Source organism: Bombyx mandarina, chromosome 10 (genome assembly GCF_030267445.1).
Source record: "Bombyx mandarina strain Sakado chromosome 10, ASM3026744v2".
NCBI classification, from domain to species: domain Eukaryota; kingdom Metazoa; phylum Arthropoda; class Insecta; order Lepidoptera; family Bombycidae; genus Bombyx; species Bombyx mandarina.
The window spans coordinates 14,344,869-14,360,960 of NC_143217.1; the positions used below are offsets into that span (position 1 = coordinate 14,344,869).

Consider the following 16,092-nt stretch of genomic DNA (forward strand, 5'->3'; position numbering starts at 1 on the left):
ACCTGCAGCCACTGCTTTCATCCACACTGCGTTTCCAGAGATCTTTTTTGCCGTACCATCCGGCTTTGAAATGAGCTCGCCTCCACGATGTTGCCCGAATTCTATGACATGTCCTTCTTCAAACGAGGTTTGTGGAGAGTACTTAACAGTAGGCATGGGCGACGGTAACCACACGGTCGGCCGTGTGTTCGTCTAACTACAAGGGCAATTAAAAAAAAAAGAATCTGGTCATTGTCGTATTGACAGAAGGTCCTATTTGCTTCAGCAAAAATACCCTTTATTACGATTCGTTAGTGTATTTTTTGCCTTTTTTTTGAATGTCGACATCTAATATATAGATTAATGGGTTAAAGAAATCATCAAGAAGTCACCTCTCGATGTCACATCTATTAAACAATAGAAATAGTCACCATCATAAAAAACATGCCTGTCTTAAGTATCTCTCTCTATGTAGGGAAATTGTATAGTTAATGAATCATTATTTAGCCAACTTTAGACTTTGAAGTGTAATTTTCGTTAGGTAGAGGCTTGACTCTATTACTGGCGTTGCTGAACGGTAACCACTCACCATCAGATGGGCCACAAGGGTAATAACAAAGACCTGGGAATTTTGTCCGAAAACAATGCAATTCATACAATTTTGTAGTATCCATGTTGTATGCCAGTGTTCATTGCATATACAATCTTAAGCCGTCGTAGTAAAACATAGTTTTGTACGGAACCAATAGAAAACACGAGATTTTGAATATCAAATATATATATTAAACGGCGCGTCAGTAAGAGACGCACTTACGTCATCCACAGTGTACACTAACCCCAATATTAAATCCGTGATTTGCGAGTTCGTTGCTGAATCAAAAGTACTATAAAATTTATATTTTAAACCATGGCATCTTTGTGTTTTCCTTTGTATTGCCTAAACGGACCTACGTGCTCCCATCACACCTGGTGTTAAGTGGTCAACGAAGCACATAGACATCACAACGTGAATGCCATTCTTCTTGAGACATGAGGTATGAATCTCAATTGTACAGCCGCTGTTCCTATCTTAAAACTAGAACGCATCGCTGCTTCGTAGGAACACCACGAGGAAAATCTTAGTAATGTTATACTGTGAATAAATACTGTTCGTATTATTAGTATAGAAGTATTATATTAAATACTTAATACTTATTAAACAGAAGTTTTGATAGGCTTATTAACCGAATCCACTCCCATATCGAGATCGTTCATACGTCTCGTCTAACGGCGAGTGGTCATCAAACACATTACATTGATGGGAGAAAGGCTGTTTGTTTTATTTTAGGTATATATTTAGGTATTAGCATCAATAATTCGATGTTTATAATTGAAATTCAATAAAGTTTTTCCCATTCAAATAGCTGAAGAAGTTTTTTGTTGTGATATTTTTGTCCCAATTTTAAGCTTTAAATGTAAGCCTGTAAAATTGGAAAAATGTCGCTTTAAATAGACTTTCACTCCTCGACATATTATATGTAATTGTCTTTAAAGCCCCGAACACTGAGGAATGCAGTCGTATCGTTTTAACGTCAAAATAAAAATAAACTTCACTTTTACATTATAATAAAATTAATTACTGAACACAGAATAAATTATAAACAGACTAGACACAAAAGTTAATCGAGCTTAAAAGTTTCGCAAGCGCTTCGTTGAAAACACCGGGAGCTTTTTTTCTTTGCCGAATTTGATAAAATATCCGATATTTAGGCAGAGTTCTGCGGCTTCGGCCCGGTATTCAACAAAATCCACAGTTTCTTATTAATCATAATAAAGTTCGGTCTTCGTCAAGAGAACCTTGAGTCGTCACTGGAAGACATAGACCTGGGCTTGGTCTCTTTGGATTGCGCAGGTACACTTGTGTTCCCTACCCTGGAGCCAGGGTTTCCACCGGTGCTCCTATTCGTATACGTTGAAGACGTGACCGGAACCTTGCGCGTCTGCTTGATCTTCAACTTGTTCAACCACAGATCCCTGGTCTTCTTATTGCCCGGGACAAAGAAGAGGAACAGCACGAAACCTTGAAAGGTCGCGGTCAAGTTGAACAAGTACACCGTGACGATGTTGTTCAGGAACAAACCGAAGACCCACGGCAGACCGAACAAGAAGACCAGGAGACAGGAGACGGACGCACAGCGGAGCGCCTCGTTCGAGTCCCCGTGCCTCTGGATCCTTCGGGAAGCGAACACGGAGCGCACTATCAGGAGGAATAGCGTCCAGTTCACCAGCAGCATCACGGCGATGGGAGCGTACACCGTCAGCCACAACGACAGCCCCGAGGGATAGCAGAAGGCCCCGCTGCGAACGTCTCCGTCGAATTGTCCCGCGTACGAGTGCGGAGCGACCGACAGAAGCACGCCGACCACGGCACACGGAGCTCCCCACGAAAACGCCGACGCCTTCAGCAGCTTGTGCGAAGCGTCTCTGGAGAACACTATCACCAGCTTCCTATACGAAATGATAGCTGCAACCAGCATCCAACAGAAGGACGCCAAGACAGCGTAGTGCAACAAAACCCCGACCAGCATGCAAGCGATGTTGTACTCCAGGAAGTCAGCGAACACGATGACGAGGAAGCAGACGCTGGTTATGAATATAGCGAGGCAGAGCTGCAGCCAGATTTTGTTGGTGAAATCCCGGCGCCAGGACCTGAAGAGGATCGCGGTGATGGCGACCAAGACCAGCCCTAAAATGGAGACACAGCAGCCGATCACAGAGATCAGCTCGAGAGCGTTTTCGTGGGCGTCAGAGAAGGACGTCCTAGGTATCAGAATCTCAGCGAAGTGTGTCAGATGAGTGCATCGGCAGTAATCCAGCATCCCTTCATCTTCAGAGCGCATCAGAACACATCCGTCCTGTGACCAGTACCCTGTTCCGTCCTCTAGGAACTCCCAGTACGCGCAAACTCGCTTTTGCTTGCTCCCCGGCAGTTCCACTATTGGATTCAGATAAATGTCGATAAACTGGAACAAACCACAGTCATTTGTTGGACGTTTGATAGCACTGCAGCCGATGGAGTCTCCCAGGATCATGAAACTCTTGCTTTTAACATTAACATCATCAGTAAAATTACAATCATACTTCAAAGTTCATCAACAGAAGGGTTGTTAAACCGACTCAATAATCTCTTTTTTATTGCTTATTTGGGTCGACGAGCTCACGGCCCACCTGGTGTTAAGTGGTTACCAAAACCCATAGTAATCTACAACGTAAATATCGCCACGTACCTTGAGACACGAGTTCTAAGCTCTCAGTATAGTTACAACGGCTTCCCCACCCTTCAATCCGAAATGCATTGCTGCTTCACGGCAGAAATAAGCAGAGCGGTGGTACCTATCCGGACTCACAAAACGTCCTACCAACAGTAAAGATCTAAGGACTCTAAGGGTATACCAGGATGTGCGACATTACTGAAGATGTTTGGCCTTAAGGAGTCCCTTAGAAAATGGATGCAACCGACTGGTTTGGACTTGCATATGACTAAGACGGTGCCTAAAGTTGGAATCTTAAAGTATGGCAAGTCACAATAAAATCACACAGCGATGGATATATTACAATGGTGGTTTATGAAGCATGTGAAACATACCTCCTCGTCTTGAAACCGCGTCAGATTCCCTATTTTGATGCTGACGACTCTGCTGTTCACGGAATACTCGGACCCTGGATTTCTGAAGGCGCGGTCAGTTCTGAACACCACGAAGCTGACCCTCCTATTGGAAACGGACACCGACCCCGGTATCTTGACCACAACATCACTGAGCTCCGGTTGGAGTAAGCTTGAGTTTATTTCATCTAAAAATACAAAGCTTATTAACTACAATGTGTGGACCCCCCGCAACGTTAATTATTTTAAAAGGTTTTCAGGTACATCGCGTTATAATTACCGCTGCCTGTTTTCAGACATAATATTGGAATTTCATTTGCGTTGGCAAGAATATCCGAACTAAGAACTTCACGTAAGAACAAACATTTAAGCTGTATGCTTATAGGCGAACATGAGCTGATAGAACCGAGATTTTAAGCGGAGGCCCTACATCATCGCACACATCCTCCATCCTTCCCTACTACATCAATTGCCATTAAAAGGTATGCAAGATTAACGGCACCACTGTGAGAAACAGAAAAATACAATTGCTATTATTTCGACCTTCCAAAATTACTTCGAGTGTCAGTAAGAAGACAACAATCGGCTCACGTTGACGCTACTAAAATCTGCCACTAAAAACTTTACCAAGTCAATTTACCGACTCCACCGCTCGGTGCGAGTAACAAGCACAAAACGAGGGTTCATGTAGTGATGCTTAAAAGTCAATCTTGCCCTCACCTCTGATAACCTCAAAGGCATGATCCGTAAAAGCATCAGTGTCTCTGGTGGCTAACCTCAAGCCTCTCATCGGGAGGCTCTCGTCGCCCTTAGCGACCACAAGGGCGATGTTCTCCCTAACTGTCGCTGCATCTGATCCGTCTAAATTTAGTCTAGGACCAATATTGTCCAGCAAATGCAGAAGTTCACCAGGTATATCCAGATCGTCGTCCTCGGATAATAGACCGTCTACCTGTAAATTTATGATGTTTTATAATCTAAATGTGAAGGCATTGTTCATGAGTGCCCAAGTATTAGAGCATGACTTTGGATAAAGCAAAGTACATAAGATTAGGTACAGTAGAAATAAATGAGCCTATCAAAGATCAATAGAATATTGAATATAGAATATTGAATCATTGCACCAGCCCCAATCCCGGTTTTATAGAGTTAAGATTAATAACAAAATTACCTGATCAAACGAACTGCTAATAGTTTCCAGGGAGACTGCCAACGATGCGTTATTGATGATGGATTCTAGATTTTCCATTACTTGTAGAAGCTGGTCTTCTGGCTGTAAATGAAATGAGTTTTATCGATTTACTAGTTAAATACGGCTTGCTGTTTTTTTTTTTCTACACCAGAAAATCACCGTATCCCCACCCGCCACGCAGGAGTATGTGGAAGTTGAACCTCACTAAAAACTGCTGCTCACAGCTGGCGTCCAGAGATGGAGGAACAGGGTTGACGGAGAGCTTATTACAGCCATCCCGCCGTCCCCAAGACGCTGGAACGGTGGCCGCCGGCAGAACGACCACTGGTTCCCTCGGTCGAATATATAATATACATATATATATATATATATATAACATAGAATAACAGATGCGGTAGCAACCCGTGTGGGCTTCACCAGATCTACCGCCAATACAAAAAACTGCCAACCCCCATTCCTTTTTTATCTTTACTTTAATCATGTCAGCTAACAACAGAACAGTTTCTATACGTACCGAGGGTCTGGGCATTGTGGTTGGGGGCATGGTAGGTACGGCTGTGATGACGTCAGTGGGGGTCGTTACGGTGATGACGGGGTCCGTTGGCGGTGGCGGAGGGCGTGTCGGCCTCCGAGTGGTTTCGGTGATCTCCTCGGAGCTGTCGCGTACATCGCGTAGTACGGGATCATTTGTCTAGAGATTATTATCACACATACAAATTACTTGAACAGATAACAATAAATAATAGTTTAAAAAAACAACTAAAAACATACGCTTTTATCGAAAATCCAACTAAAAATTAGAAACTAAATTTAAATAAATTTGAATTAAATATAGTGTAAGAAAAAATGATTTTATTGTAAAAAAGCTTGGGATGCATAGAATCAGTAGTTATAAATATTTTATGAACAGATATGAGTAGAAGGGTTATTTTAATAATATCCTTTGGTGCTTTTCAGGATAATTTTTTTTTTTAAATTTTTTTAGTTTTTTAAAACTATTATTATTTTTTAGTTAAATTTCAACTTTTACAATATATTTTTTAAATATTGAATTGTCCTCTGTATTTAAAAAGTATGCTAAATTTCGAGTGAATCCGAAGTTTTGAAGGGGGTCAAAATCATGTTCAAAGATTCCGTTACATACTAACATACATACGTCTGAAGCTAATAAAAGCGTATTAAAAAAAAACGGAGAGATATTGCAGAACGGAAGCGCAATGTAAGCGGAAAATCATTTTCGATAATTTACATTACATTGCTATTTTTCAACAAGTACTTACAGCGGTTTGTGTTTCGGTTGTCGTCTGTGTGTATCCCACGGCGGGAGTCGTGGATTCCGTATCCAGAACCCCAAACTAAAATTAGTTAAGTGTTTTATTAAATAACTAGCGACCCGCCCTCGCTTCGCTTCGGAAACATTAAAAAACACATGAAACAAAAAATAAAAAATAAATAAAAAAAGTAGCCTATGTTCATCAGGGACAATGTCGGCTTCTAATGGAAAAAGAATTTTTCAAATCGGTCCAGTAGTTTCGGAGCCTATTCGAAACAAACAAACAAACAAATCTTTCCTCTTTATAATATTAGTATAGAAGTATAGATGAATTGATAACAATTAAAAATGTCGCACGCCAAGCGGAGAGGACATGATCGTGTCTTAGTGATTACTGGAGCCCATATACATCTACAACGTAACTGCGCCATCCATCTTGAGATATAAGTTCTAAGGTCTCAAGTATAGTTACGACGGCTGCCCCACCCTTCAAACCAAAACGCATTACTGCTTCACGGCAGAAATAAGCAGGGCGGTGGTATCTACCTGCGCGGACTCACAAGAGGTCCTACCACCAGTAAGCCCTTCAGACCGAAACGCATTGCTGCATTAAGGTCACGACCCTCAATACTGAGGAACAGGTATAGAAGAACAAGGTAGTACCGTGTGGTCGGGTAGTAAGTTCGCAACGGTCGGCATCAGTTGCGTGACCTCTTTGACCTTGAGCGCGTTGGACAGGGTCACCGGGAGCCTCATCTCGCAGTCGCTGGTCGTGGTCAGAAGCCACTGCACGCCCTCGTTGTAATCTCCCACGCATTTCCTCGTCTGACATCTTGTGTTCGATATCGATTCACCTAGAACCAATAGGTGATAGATGCAATAATCTAGACTAATGTATAAATAATTGGTTAAGTGGTATAAGTAGTTTTTACGGATGTTCCGTTATAACTACTGAACCATGAGTCCAATTGACTTGAAACTTGGTATCCATGTAGAAAATACATGTACTTAATGGATAGGCTAATGTTTATATGAGTGTTGGACTCCCTACATCAGTTGCGGGGGCGTTAATTATGAGAATCTTAGTGAGGGTGAGAAATAATAACGTTAACTTTAAATGCCCAGCAAAGCGGACGGAAACATCCAGTATGCAATAATAATAAAAATTATTGCATTTATGGGTGGACGAGCTCAAGGCCCACTTGATGTTAAGTGGAGCCCATAGCCATCTACAAACGCCGCCACCCCCCTTGAGATATGAGTTCTAAGGTCTCAGTATAGTTAGTTACAACGGCTGCCCCACCCTTCAAACCTAAACGCATTAACTGCTTCACGGCAGAAATAGGCAGGATGGTGGTACCTTCCCGCGCGGACTCACAAGAGGTCCTACCACTAGTAATTACACAAATTATAATTTTGCGAGTTTGATTTTTATTACACGATGTTATTTCTTCACCGTCGAAGTCAATCGTGAATATTTGTTAAGTACGTATTTCACTAGATAAATTGGTACCCGCCTGCGGGATTCGAACACCGGTGCATCGCTCAACACGAATGCACTGGACGTCTTATCGTTTAGGCCACGACGACGAAACGAAACGTTCTGCTCGACCGATAGTCGTGGGTTCGATTCCAATTTCCACATTCATGTGACCACCGTTCTTTGTCGGGCAATTAAATATCTAAATTTTATATTTATTATATATTAAAACATACATACATACACACATACATATATAATTTATAGAAGATCCCAAAATATAGAGAATCCTAGTTTAAGATCACATGACCGTGTGCGATTTCTCGTGAATAATTTATTTTTTTCTAAATTTCTCATAGTAGTGCATAAGACTATACGGATTGGTCATAATGTCTATTTGGACTACAAAGAAATGAAGTGTTTGAAAACTAAATCCACTGCTGTCCTACACAATTGAGACTCCGACTCCATGCCTCAAGCGGCGAGAGCTCATCTGCCAATATAAACAGTAAAAAAATATTATCCTTATATAGAACGACGTCTTGGAATAATTAACTGAGTTATTGTTGTTGTTGCAAATAAAAATTACATTTGTCATTGACATTAATAATGACAATTATAATGTACTACAGTCACGAAACTGTTAGCACATTATCAACTTTTGCACCTAGCCAACATCTATATAGGTCGTAAACTCGAACTGTTTTTAGTCGATTTTGATCAACAAACCATTTACAAATGTCATTATTATATAGCTTTGTCTTCGAAAGCATATATCCCAGCTGATGATGAGAGGTCTTTGTCGTTCGCGGATATGAGTTATGTCAAGGTCACAGCCAAGCCGTAACCTACTGTATAGAATTCCTCTTCATTCTTCAAGAATATTCTAAGGTTCTTTCTTGAATGGGCCAACGCGGACATCCGGCTCGAAGAACCAAAAAAGGGATGTACGGTTTGTCCACACAACCCTCTGTTGTGATAACGATAACAATTCCAATATTGAGTAATTGTTTATTGATATGCTTACACTGATTGGTGATTGTTTATATGATAAAAATTATATTATGCGAGTACGCGACGCCTTGCTGATGGCGGTACACGAACTGAGTGGAAAATGAATGGCTTTGATATAAATGCATCGGTATGCAATATGATGTGCGCGCTCGCCCGTACAGTTCCAATATCCAGTTCATAAACCCATCACCAAACCAGACTCACGGTACCATATCCACAGCAGAACAACACAACCCTCAGCTCCACTTTTAAAGATAATCCTATCCGTTTTTTAGTGTGCAGTGCCCTGAATCATTACTAGAGAGAAGCCGTCATCTCAATTTTACCCTCGCATCATCCGTCATAAGAGCAAAGTTAATTTCAACTACCAAGAATACCAACTACCAAGAACCATAAGTATTTCTATAGATAAGACATAAAATTATAATTTGGTTAATTACTGGTGGTAGAACTTCTTGTGAGACCGCACGGGTAAATACCACTGTTGTACTCTAAAAACGGAGACCTTAGAACTCATATCTCAAGGAGAAGGCGGCATTTACGTTGTACGTGTCTATGGACTCTGTTAACCACTTAACACCAAGGGGGCGAGAGCTCGTTCACCCATCTAATCAATAAATAAATAAATAAGCCTTCGGTAACGTTGGGGCTTGATGTCCATAAGCAACGGTAGCCGCTTATCAGTAAATATGCCGTAATTCACCTGCCCTTGATGGAAACAACAACTTATGACAAACTCTTTTCGTCTACACGTCCAATAACAAGCTCAGAGGTCAGCTGTGTTAATTGCAATTTGAATGATTCACACTCGAGATATATGAACTCGAGTATTACAGAATTGCTAATAACATAGAATCATATATACGAGAGCTATACGAGTATTTTACTAGTGGTAGGACCTCCTGTGAGTCCTCGCGGGTAGGCACCACCACCCTGCCTATTTCTGCCGTGAAGCGGTAATGCGTTTAGATTTGAAGGTTGGGCAACCCGTTGTAGCTATACTGAGACCTTAGAACTCATATCTCAAGGTGAACGAGCTCACAGCAAACCTGGTGTTAAGTGGTTACCTGACCCCATAGACATCTACAACTTAAATGCCATTAACCTCCTTGAGATATGAGTTCTAAGGTCTTATTATAATTACAACGGCTGCCCCACCCTTTAAGCCGGAACGAATTATAGCTTCACGGCAGAAATAGACAGAGTGGTGGTACCTACTCGTGTGGACTCACAAGAGGTCCTACCACTAGTTTAGACCAGAATAAGATAGTAAATAAACCATAACACTTACCTAAATGCTTCGCTTCGCCGCTTTCTAGGCTGTCGTCAGGGCAGTAGTACACGGGCTTCATAAAAACTAATTCAAGCCCTTTCCAGGTCCCAGGGCGGACGGGTCTCATGCTGGAATCGAGTTCGAAGTGAACCAACAACGCTCTGCCACCAACGAACCACTTCTTCAGTCTAGCGTTAGACAGCACTTCTCTTACGCCGACCGAAGGTGTTGTCAATTCAAAACTCCTCAGTTGATACTCCGTTGCCGCATCGTTCCCATGAACATTAAAATACTTGGTCGATAAGTATATGTACTCTTCCAGCTTTTCTAGTACCTTGTAAATTTTTTCAGGATCTGTATAAGACTGTAGATGAAGTTTGACGGCGTACACGTGGTCCAAGGAGTTCTTCTTTGGTATGTGCAAAACCTTATTGGATTGCGAGATCGTGTAGCTCTTGGAATCCGTGTGAATACACCAATAGTAACCGTTCTTCTTTTCCTGAACCACGTAAGTGTTTTCTTCGTCGTGGTCCAAGTCCACTGGAGTGGGGTAGTACTTCACTGAGTCGGTGAAGCACTTCAAATATCTTCTCGGTACTGGCTCGCTTACGTTTAAAATGAGTCTATCATCGCTGAAAAAAGAATTAATGACAATTGACGTATGTTGATACACATTTATTTCACTTCATAGTAACAGTTGTTGCAGGTGGCTTGAATGTAAGATAACCAATTCTAATTTACGACTAGTTACAAATTCCCAAAAATAATAGCATTATGATTCCAATGCAGTTAAAGGTTCAGTCTTGGTTCTCAGTGTCGGTAGCGATATAATATGACAATTGGCTAGATTTTTCATAATTTTTTTTATAATACTATTTTACAAAATCAGATATTATCAGTGACCAGATATCACAGACATCGGATACGAAAACATGCCTTAAAGCGAAAGTTCTATACACCATGCACCTGCCTTGAAATGCTGCTTTGTTGCAAATACAGACAGGATTGTAACTTAGTCCGTCTGCTGAAAAATTACGTGCAAAGAAGAAACAGGAGCAGGGAGAATGTGAAAAGTAGAAAATTTGGAAGAGCTACTTTAGATGCACTATAGGCTCCTACAGATAAATTAAAAGGTCGCGACATTGCTTTTTTTGACAACCTCTGACCTTCTACTACTGACCACTTGTCATCCATACTCGACCCTGTTTGGTAGTGCTATAAGGTTTCAATTGGCACATCAGTACAAGGTTGTTGCCCTATTTCAATTAAAAACTGAAGATGGGACATTGATGATTTTGAGTGGGTAACTAATGCTGATATTTCAAAAAGGCTAATATCTCACTAATAACGGGGCAGACAACTTTTAGGGGGGAACCTCATCAGATGATATGAAAAAAATTACTTACGAATCGATTGTAAGATTCAATACAACATCCTTCACTGGTACGGATACCTCACATATCACGGCATAGAACACAAATGAACTGTTCACGGAGAACCACATATTATTCCCCACAGCACTTAAACGAGTTTTATTGGTTTGAGGCAATTCTGAAAATTTCCATTCCGATCTTGGTATCTGAAAATGTTATTTGAATACCTGAATTGAAAGACAGCAAATCTGCGGAGTATTAATTCCAGCCAAAAAATCTAAATCTATACATTGACACTGTTTTTGAAATTTGCCATTTAATTTTGGCCTCAATGACCAATTAAAAACTATTGTTTTAAATCTCTAGAAGGTTTCATGAAACCATTCACGTATTATTATGGCTGGTTGTTAGAAACACTGGTTTTTTACATCATCGGAAGTGTTGTATTAAACACCACTTGATCATTCCACCATTTCCAATTCCTTTGTAGCCTGGAAAAATCCGGCAACCATTGTAAAATGCTTTGGTTTATTCGAGGAAAAGCTAATTTTCATTGGACCCTGCAATCGTCTCAATTAAATTTGAATTTAAGTACATAATTATAATATGACGTATTTCTATTTTTATATCCAAAAATAACTTACCAAAATAGTCCCGTTATTGAGGTGTAACTTGAGCTCCGTAAGTTCAGAATTAAAAGCGAAACCCAAAGGATAGGCTGAATGCGAAAAGCTCCTGAAGTTGGAATACATCCATCCAAAGTTCAAAAGGTATCCTCCCCGTTTCTCGCATATGTTTTTAGCTTGTTTCCATGTTGCTCTGACAGCTGCTTCACCTACAGCCGGTACCTCCGCCAAACACGTAGGCATCGGACTATAGAATCTATAGCCATTATCGAAACCCGCACAAGGTTGACTCTTTAAAGCCTTTTCGTCTTCATAGGGATAAACCAAGCAATACCTGTGATGCATTGCTTCACAGCTGACTGCCGTGAAACTGGTGACTGAGTCTATTACCACGCACAGATCCTGGTTCAGTAGTGATTCATTTTGTTGAACTTTCTCACGTAGCAGTCTTCCAGTTGTCTCTGTATAAGACCAGTCCACGAATCGCCCCCCAGGATATGCGTTTTTGTACTGCGTCCACAAAGCATATTCGTGCTCTGGTATTTTTAAATTGTTATAGCGTTCGACTGTGTATAGATTCCCGGTGCAGTTTTTGTATATATCAGAGAATCTTTCCGGGCCCTTGATGCGGTAACACAGTCCGCGGTTGCCTGACTTGTATTCTGCGAATTGGAATCCAATAGGGCATGTTGTTTTAGCGGTCGACGCAATCGTCCAAATGAGAACAATAAATACGATTCGTTGATATAAATCGATCATCTGAAATATTTATACAATAATAAAATATAAATTAGGAAATTCGCATTATGACGGAAATGAAGAGTTTTCTTTTTTTCTTTGATAACTTTGGAATTTGTTATTCTCACGTGTGTGTTTGGTGTGAGGCGATGACATATTAATTGGTAACCAAAAAACACGGGATGCTACTGTGTTCAAAAGTGATAGAATTCAAAAGAAAGAAGAGAAATTAACAATCGCAGAACTAATTATAAGAAAGTACGAATTAAAGTAAACATTTCGCCTATCTCTTTACATTAAAGAATGATTTCACACTGATATTATCAATGCTCTCTGGCAGTGATGATTTTTAGTAAATGGTCTCGGAATCAACTCGAATATGTTAGACATGTTAAGTGATTAAAATTTCGGATTTTCTATAAATCTGTTATTTCATTGCGTTTTTCATTTCAAACCTAGTATCTGGTATTTGGGTGTCCCAATCTAAAGATGAGAGCAATACTCCACGCGAGGCTGGACTTGTGAACTGTTAAGCAAAATTATTTGTCCAGACGTAAAGTACCGCTTTGATCTGTTGAGGACTCCCAGGATTTTTGAAGCCAATTTGATTTTCCCTCCAAATGACTTCGATATTGAAAATCGCCCGTAAAGTCGATCCCAAGAATCCGGGATAAAATACTATCGAAAGTTTTCAGGGAAACTCCTTGGAATTACGGCACTACGAAGAATGGATCTTCTTTGCAGTGAACGCGCAAAAATAGCCAAAACATGATTATTGGCGGATTTCGATCACGGATCGAACACCACTTCTAGAAACTATATATTAATACGTGAAGAAAAAAGTTTGTACTCCTTTTTATGAAAATTGTGTGGACGGACACCTCCGTCCTCCGTCTCTCTAAGTGTAGGAAATTTCATACACCTATGAAATTTCCTACACTTATAGAGAATATAGAGAAAGAGTGCAGAACGCTATTTTTTTTTTTTATTATACATAAAAAATACATTAAATCAATAAAAAAACTATGCATTTGACATACACACGTATATACCTAATGTATATACTTTTGTTTATTGTTAAAGTCTGTCAAATTCGGAATATATTAATATTGTTTGTCTTCAATATTATTTATCTATAGTGTAAGCCTTGGCGAAATTTGTTATTATAGAGGTCTATGATATTCTTTGACAATAGACCCCTAATAATGTTCTAACTTATAATTTAAATGAATTATAGTCGAATTTCGACAACTGGGCGACCACTAGTTATTAGTAAATCATTAATTAGTTGCACGTGCGCAATCGACACACTGCATGTGTCCAACAAACAACACAATTTTTATAAGCTTGTGTTCTTAGAATTAGAGAAACGCCTGAACCGCTAAATCATCGAGGAGAATCATTTCTAGATAACGACATGTAATTAACATGTAATTTAACAAAATGTTAATTGCGTGTTTACGACATACGTCGTGGCCTTTTAAGTCGTCGTGGCCTAAAGGATAAGACGTCCGGTGCATTCGTTGTTGCGATGCACTGGTGTTCGAATCCCGCAGGTGGGTACCAATTTTTCTAATGAAATACGTACTCAACAAATGTTCACGATTGACTTCCACGGTGAAGGAATAACATCGTGCAATTAAAATCAAACCCGCAAAATTATAATTTGCGTAATCACTGGTGATAGGACCTCTTGTGAGTCCGCACGGGTAGGTACCACCGCCCTGCCTATTTCTGCCGTGAAGCAGTAATGCGTTTCGGTTTGAAGGGTGGGGTAGCCGTTGTAACTATACTGAGACCTTAGAACTTATATCTCAAGGTGGGTAGCGCATTTACGTTGTAGATGTCTATGGGCTCCAGTAACCACTTAATACCAGGTGGGCTGTGAGATCGTCCACACATCTAAGCAATAAAAAAAAAAAAAAAACACGCTAATTCGCATAGTGGACTTCATTTAAATTCGTCGGAGGTTCCACAATAAACAAGTAAACAATAGTTTGACAGGCTACGTAACAAAACAAGTCGTCCTGTGATCCACCGCTGTTATCTTATCAGCGTTAATATGAACACTGATAAGAGGATTGTTCATTTAACACTATTAACGATATTCAGAAATTATCAAATATGATTACGAAACGTAATGAGTTTTCCCTGAAAAATCACCTGATTTTGGAATTGACATTTGGCGACGCCCTTATTGGGGCATCACGACTTTCGCGAGAAATTTTATTAAAATTAATTAAAATAAATTTAATACAGCATTAATTCCTATTCTTTCAGATAATTTCTAAACGATGCTGTTGTATTAATGTAAATTTTCAAATTAGATAGATAGCTTTCGAACCGACTGTTATACATACCGACATATAATTACGGTCTTAGATGAAACTCAAAGCCATTACCATCTTGAGACTTCTGCATCGCATTAGCATATTACAGAAATAGGCAGGCACGCAGGAGTAGGCTCTGTCCACCTATTTATGTCGCGAAACTTTCATGCTTATCAGCTATAAAGAGAGAGCCACAATAAAAGTGAGATTTTGAACTTTTCGCGCGATCTTGTTCCTTCAGCATGGAAACCGTTCGTGGCCCTTTTTAAGTAAGAGTCTTCTTTTGTAAAATTGGCCCGAAAATTTTGATATTGGTAGCGAGATCTGAACACTCACCCGCATAGTCTCCTCTATCGAATACACTAGACGTATTTTAGGCCACAAAAAAACACATAGAAGGTGTCTAAGGAGCCAAGATTTTTCTTCCCACCGCAAGCCGCGTTACGGACATCGTTCCAGATAACGAAATTCGCACCAAAAAATTACGGTAAATTTAGTTTTGTTCATTCACGCCCATAAACTTATCTTAAAAAATAAATTTAATTAACATCTATTCCGTTAAAAATAGTTTCTCACCTTTAAAGTCACTGAAGCATCAAGGTCTCCGGAGCGAAGGGCAGAAATAACTTAATCAAGCGAAACGTGCGGGGTAAAACGTCTTCCGCGATTCCCTATCATGTTAGCTAAGCCCGCAGTACTTCGCTTTCAAAGTCCTTGATACGCTGTGTGTCCTACACCTGAAATGATAAAGTGGTGACTGAAATGATGAATATCTTATACTTTTCGTATTCACTGCGTCTACAATTACATTCGCTTGATCGTAGTGGAATTTTCCTGATTGAGCCTTTGCTCGCCCACCTGTTCTGGTGAAACTAAAAAGGCCTCCATATCAAAAGTCTTCATTCCAAAAAAAAGCGGAGTTTCATGCGACGACGGCTTCGTCGTTAAATTTTACACTAATCGTGTGTTTAATAATCTACTGGTGGTAGGACCTCTTGTGAGTCCGCGCGGGTAGGTACCACCGCCCTGCGTATTTCTGCCGTGAAGCAGTAATGCGTTTCGGTTTGAAGGGTGGGGCAGCCGTTGTAACTATACTGAGACCTTACAGCTTATATCTCGAGGTGGGTGGCGCATTTACGTTGTAGATGTCCATGGGCTCCAGTAACCACTT

The 16,092-nt window shown here is 40.3% G+C and overlaps 2 protein-coding genes across 4 annotated transcripts in view; one reads left to right on the forward strand and one right to left on the reverse strand.

Moving 5' to 3' along the window:
• mmd (disintegrin and metalloproteinase domain-containing protein mind-meld) overlaps window positions 1–16,092 on the forward strand; it is a 937,314-nt gene that overhangs the window by 600,887 nt on the left and 320,335 nt on the right. The window lies entirely within an intron of this gene.
• LOC114248933 (uncharacterized) overlaps window positions 1,573–16,092 on the reverse strand; it is a 34,315-nt gene continuing 19,795 nt past the window's right edge. Inside the window, exons 2-12 of one of the 3 annotated variants that reach the window (XM_089730681.1) lie at window positions 15,498–15,658; window positions 11,872–12,612; window positions 11,261–11,433; window positions 9,873–10,486; window positions 6,751–6,941; window positions 6,095–6,118; window positions 5,329–5,505; window positions 4,794–4,895; window positions 4,343–4,574; window positions 3,605–3,810; window positions 1,573–2,981 (exon numbers count right to left, since the gene is read on the reverse strand). In XM_089730681.1, the coding sequence (XP_089586807.1) occupies window positions 1,806–2,981; window positions 3,605–3,810; window positions 4,343–4,574; window positions 4,794–4,895; window positions 5,329–5,505; window positions 6,095–6,118; window positions 6,751–6,941; window positions 9,873–10,486; window positions 11,261–11,433; window positions 11,872–12,612 (3,636 nt within the window). In that variant the 5' untranslated portion in view covers window positions 15,498–15,658 and the 3' untranslated portion in view covers window positions 1,573–1,805. Of the gene's footprint in view, window positions 2,982–3,604; window positions 3,811–4,342; window positions 4,575–4,793; window positions 4,896–5,328; window positions 5,506–6,094; window positions 6,170–6,750; window positions 6,942–9,872; window positions 10,487–11,260; window positions 11,434–11,871; window positions 12,613–15,497; window positions 15,659–16,092 lie in introns of all 3 variants that reach the window. The other 2 variants (XM_028182370.2, XM_089730680.1) reach the window with 2 other exon arrangements.